General features: G+C 40.7%; 1 protein-coding gene across 1 annotated transcript; it reads left to right on the top strand.

The window, feature by feature from the left end:
- Positions 1 to 2,880: 2,880 nt before the first annotated feature.
- LOC123255696 (speriolin-like) lies at positions 2,881 to 3,371 on the top strand (the record flags this gene model as incomplete). Its single annotated transcript, XM_044684449.1, has 1 exon — positions 2,881 to 3,371. A coding segment is annotated over one exon (381 nt), but the record flags the coding sequence as incomplete, so codon positions are not given.
- Positions 3,372 to 5,665: the final 2,294 nt, after the last annotated feature.

The following is a 5,665-nucleotide window of genomic DNA, read 5'->3' as shown; positions in this document are numbered from 1 at the left end:
AGTGCCATTAACACTTTCTCATGCCTCATAGATGAGATTCTGATGTTCAAACTTAGGAACTCAATTTTAGTCAAAGGATGCTGAAAAGAAGTTATTAGGAAAATCATTGGAGATCTTTTCCATTTCCCATCTATTTGTTGATTTTCCTTAAATGTTCTTGAAATTACTTTGCTTGGTTGGCTTTCTTGTTAAACTTTCTTTAAATTTACTTTTCCTTTTGCTGTTTTTCTCATTTATGAGGCAGTACAGCTCATAATATTCATATAATGTTCATATAAGATTGAGTTTATACTCAATGAGTTTATACTTTGACAACCATATTCCTATGATTGTCAGGAAGATAAAATATTTGCTGAATAAAGTCATTTCTAGGCTTTTTGATCCCATTTTATGGCAGTTTATGTGGATTGGTTAAATTTTAAAATTTGTTTTTCATTTTATTTTTTTCTCTATTGCATTCTGAAATAATTTTTAACATTGGTTTTCTAACATTTTATGATTCAAATTCTCTCCTCTTTCCCCTCTTTCCTTACCCCTTCCTGAGTTGTGGTAAGCAATATGCTGTTACATATCTTCTATCATTTAATATATATTTCCACATGTGTCATGTTATGAAAAAAGGCACATGTTGCACATTCAAGAAAAACTCATAAGGGAAATAAAGTGAAAAATGGAATGCTTTGATCTGCATTCAGACTCCTTTAGTTCCTTCTATGGTGGTGGATAGTATTTTTCATCATGAATATCTTGGAGGGGTTATCTTGTATCCTTGCATTATTGATAATAATGAAGTCATTCACAGTTGGTCATTATACAATACTGCTCTTACTATGTACAATGTTCTCCTGGTTCTGCTCACTTCATTTTGCATCAGTTTATATAAGTTTTTCTGAAATCATCCATTTGGTCATTTCTTATAGCATGAGAGAAGGGGGCAGCTGGGTAGCTCAGTGGATAGGCCTAGAGACAGGAGGTCCTAAGTTCAAATCTGACCTCAGACACTTCCCAGCTGTGTGACCCTGGGCAAGTCACTTGACCCCCATTGCCTACCCTTACCACTCTTCTGCCTTAGAGTCAATACATAATATTGACTCCAAAACAGAAGATAAGGGTTTAAAAAAAAAAGCATGAGAGTATTGCATTACCATCATATACTACAACTTGTTCAGTCATTCTCCATTAATGGACATCCTTTGTTCCCAATTCTTTGCCACCACAAAAATAACTACCATAAAGATTTCTGTCCTCTGGGAGGGAAAAAAAGAAAAATAAAATCCCTCTTTCCTGTGATAACCCTTCAAATACAAAGACAATTATGGTATTATTTAGTCTTACTTTATTCATGTCTATGCTCAAAAAGGAAGATAGTTTGAACTCTTATCTTCAAATCTCATTTCTGGCTCTGATAGTTATACAGTGTGATGACTGGCAGGTCATCCACCCTCTAATCTACAAAACTGGGCTAATGACAACTCTAATATTATACTCCTCAAGGTAGTTATAAAGTCTAATTAAGAAAATGTATGAAGATGGTTTTCAAAAACTTTGAGTCATTCATTTGAGTCTGGTGACTGGAACTCATTAAAAGAGGGTAGATACTTTCTTACCATCTCCTCCTTTACCTTGAGCTTCAGTGTCCTCATTAACCATTTTTGCTCTCTCCTTCCCAATCCAATGTTCTTTTTTTGGGGGGGAGGGAGAGGAGGGAAGAGAAAAGAGAAGATTGAGTTGAACAGTTCTATCTTTCCTCTCTTAATTATAGTTTCATCAGTCTAGAACCGTGGTCCTTATTAGTTCTTTCATCCCTGAAACTCTTTCCCCAAACCTAGCCAAAAATAAGCTTTCATCACCAGTCTCTATGCTGAACTTGAATACTCCTGACACTCTTCTCCTGCCACTATCTTGTTTTGTTCCTTGGTTCTCCTCACTTCCATCTCCTGTAGAAATCTTTTAAAAAACTAAGGAGTCAGTATCCATATCGTGTATCCACACTGGTCTGCTTAAATCACTTCTCCTTTTCTTCCTCATCACCATCCTTTAAGTTATCAGAATCTCATTCTTGAGGGTGTTCTGACTCTTTTGGGCCAACTTCTGTAGAAGGCTCCCACCTATCCTTTCTCTGAACTATTGGAAATCCACTGCCCCAAAACCTAAGGTGGCATCTAACTATGATTAGCTTTATCCTCTGGATAAATAACATACTCCGTGGAGTGGTCCTACCCATCATTTCTTCTTCAACAACTCCTCAAGGAATATAATCAAGTTCAGAATTGCCTCATTACCTCCTCTCCTTCCACAATCTCCTTCGCTGGATCTTCCTTTAGGTTACACCACTAACCAGGAGTATCTTCCCCACTCCACCCGTTAAGGCAAGGTCCTTGGCTCTCTTCTCCCACTTTACCACCTCTGTGTTTTCCAGTTAGGCAACTTGCTCAGGCAGAAAAATAGCCTGCCTGTCCTCTCACATAAGTGGGGAAATCTAGGGGGTTAAAGTCAGAGCTTTCATTGATATTTCTAAAACTTTCCTTTGCTTCTAATTCTCTGCTCTTTGAGTTGAGGGATCCTTCCTTCCCTCTGTCATAGTGAAGCCTTATTTCTTAGGCTGCCCTATTCCCACAGGCTCCTCTCATTAGAACTGAGACCCAGAAATGTGTCTTCGGCGTTGACTTGCTCCCGACTCCCTTCCCCTCCCCTCCAATCATTGTGAAACCTCCTCTTCTCCCCACTACCAGGCCAAGCTAAGCCCCTTCTTCCCGGAGACTTCGGTGTCCCCTCTCTTCTTCCCTTAGGTCTCCCTGATCCCAGGGCCCTCAGACTTCCCTAACTCACTCACCCTTCCTTTCTCTCCTCCCAGGCCTCCCTCCTTCCCTTCCCTCTCAGGTCCTCCAGGCACCGTCCCTCTCAAGCTTCCCTTTACCCCTCCTCTCCCCCCAGGCCTCCCTGAATTCAAACCACAAGTTGGATGAGGAACTATGCCAGACACTCACTCAACGTTATGTGAGTGTCATGAATCGGCTGCAGAGCCTGGGCTACAATGGGCGGGTCCACCCCGGCCTGACGGAGCAATTGGTCAATGCCTATGGTATCCTGAGAGAACGGCCCGAGCTGGCAGCCTCAGAAAGTGGCTCTTACACCATGGACTTCCTCCAGCAAGTGGTTATGGAGACCGTGCCCCACAGCTTGCTCACTGATGCCTTGCTTCTCCTCTCCTGCCTCTACCAACTCTCCCGTGATGATGGCAAACCTATGTTCATCTGGTGACTGATCTGCTAAGCACCAGTTGCTGGAACCAACCCCACCCTAATACTAATGAGGCTCACTATTAGGCCCTGGGTATGGCCACCTTACCTTGGGCATGGTTCCCTGGGTTCCCCACAACCAAGTAAAGCTATTAAAACTATTAATTGCTGGGCTAGGAATCAGGACTCTTGGGTTTTTGGTACCCAAATTCTAATTACGGAAAAGTAAAGAGAACAATGCTAGAATGACCACCACTCATCATCCTTTCAGGGCCTGATAATGGGATTGGCTTCAGTGTCTAAAATGTAACTTTTCTCAAAGCACAGATTTGCTTTGCCTAGAGCCTTTTACACCATTTTAGGCCTAGCTAAACCCCCAAGTAGCCCCAGGTGTGGGATATGTTAGCAGGAAGGAGAAGAGAAGAAATTTGTATGTGCCTTTGAGTGAATGACCAGGGTATTTACTTCTTCAGCCACTGGATAAGAGTCCATCGGGGCAGCTGGGTAGCTCTGTGGATTGAGAGCCAGATCTAGAGATGGGAGGTTCTGGGTTCAAATCTAGCCTCAGACACTTCTCAGCTGTGTGACTCTGGGTAAGTCATTTAACCCCCATTGCCTAGCCCTTACTGCTCTTCTACCTTGGAACCAACACAAAGTCTTGATTCTAAAGACAGAAGGTAAGGATTTCAAAAAAAAAATCCATCTATCCCATTCTGCTTTCCACCTTTCTCCTGCTCATAGTCCCTGTCATCTTCCACAGCTCTCTAAGAATAAATAATTCTCCTCTATTATAGTCATTCACATGACATACATTCTGTGATGGATGACATACATTCAGTCTGAGTAGGGTGGAGTAATTCCTGCAAGCTGAGAATTAGATTAATTGTCCTTCCTCCTATTTTTTTCCAAACTGAACCAGAACCCAAAGATCTGAAAGAAAAACCAGAGTCCAAACTGGTTTCCTCAAAGATTCTGCCCTTTGGGGAATTCACCAGGTGGCTCAGAGTTCTCTAGGCTCACTTAAAACATTAATCACACAAAACTGTATCAGGCTAAACCCTCCTAGACTATAGGATTAACTATCTCTCTCACCCCTGACTAAAATGATGAGTGAATGGTTAATTCAGTATAGATACATTAATTCTTCTTGGGGCTTTTTCTTCTCCCTAGGAAAACAGAAAAATTAAGAGTCATTGAGCCACTTTTTAAAGGCCTCCTAGCTGATGAGTCCTATAGAATCACAAGGCTAGAGGTGAAAGGACTTTAAGGATTGCCTTCATTTTATAGAAGACAGTCCTGGGACTCAGATGAGATGATTTGTCTAAAGTCAGCCAGCTTGTAAATAGTAGGGCTAAGCTTTGAACTCTGGTCCTCTGATTCCAAGTTGAGTGCTCTTTCCATTTTTCCATATTTCCATAAACATTTCTAATGAGGGACAAGTCATTTACAATAAGAACCTCTTGAAAGAAGTGACATTCAAGGTGGATCCTATGGAGTGGCTAGGATTTCAATATACAAAGAAGAGAAGCAGGTTATTCAAAACATAAGCTAGGTTTATTTTCTGTGCAAAAGCATAGAAATAAATGCACAAGAGCTGGGAATGTACATTAAGACCATCCTCTGGCCTAGTTTGGCTGATACTCTACATATGATGGCTGGAAAGTCAAGATGCACCAGATGGTAGGGACCTTGAATTAGAAATGTAGGTTCTACTCAGTAGGCAATAGGATTTTGAGCAGTGAATGTGGAGGCTGAATTGGAAAAGATACTGATTAAGCTAATATCTTTAAATCCTTTCAGGATCTGGTTGAAATCTAGAAGAGTAATAAGAGAATTGTTACTTACTGCAATCCCTAGAGTCTAGGGCCTAGACAATAATGGTACTTTTATATTTTCACTTTTGAAAAAATAATCCCTATTGCACCTGTTTCATCAAGTTGAATAACATACTCTATTATATAAAGTGTGAAATATCTCCATTGCTTAGAAATTTAATGAACTGAAGAGCTTGATTTCAAAAATTTTACCTCCTGAGCTGGAGAGGGCTTATGGATATTGCACTTTGAATTCATTAGAAACAGAATAATGATTGCTTCTCTGAAGTCCAAGGGTAGGGATGGAGTATCACTTGAAGGGAAGGCTATCCTTGCCACCAGGTTTTTTAAATTTCAGCTTGACAAAGAACATTCTGGGTTTGAGTTAGAATGGAGTTAAGCAATGGAACCAATCTAATGCCTACTTAAGGTTCATAGAATCACAGAGGCTTAGACCTCTTATTGCTGGAAATATGGTAAAATCTTTTTCAATCATTTTTAGTCATCCTTTATTTTTCCCCCCTCTCAATAAAGATGCTTACTGAAACCAAGATGGCTCTGAAAGAGGCAGAGTCGGACACAGAGGGAGAGGAGAAAGAGACAGAGAGATGG

This window comes from Gracilinanus agilis, unplaced genomic scaffold, assembly GCF_016433145.1.
Source record: "Gracilinanus agilis isolate LMUSP501 unplaced genomic scaffold, AgileGrace unplaced_scaffold50164, whole genome shotgun sequence".
Taxonomy (NCBI): Eukaryota; Metazoa; Chordata; class Mammalia; order Didelphimorphia; family Didelphidae; genus Gracilinanus; species Gracilinanus agilis.
This window is presented reverse-complemented; position numbering and strand designations above follow the sequence as displayed.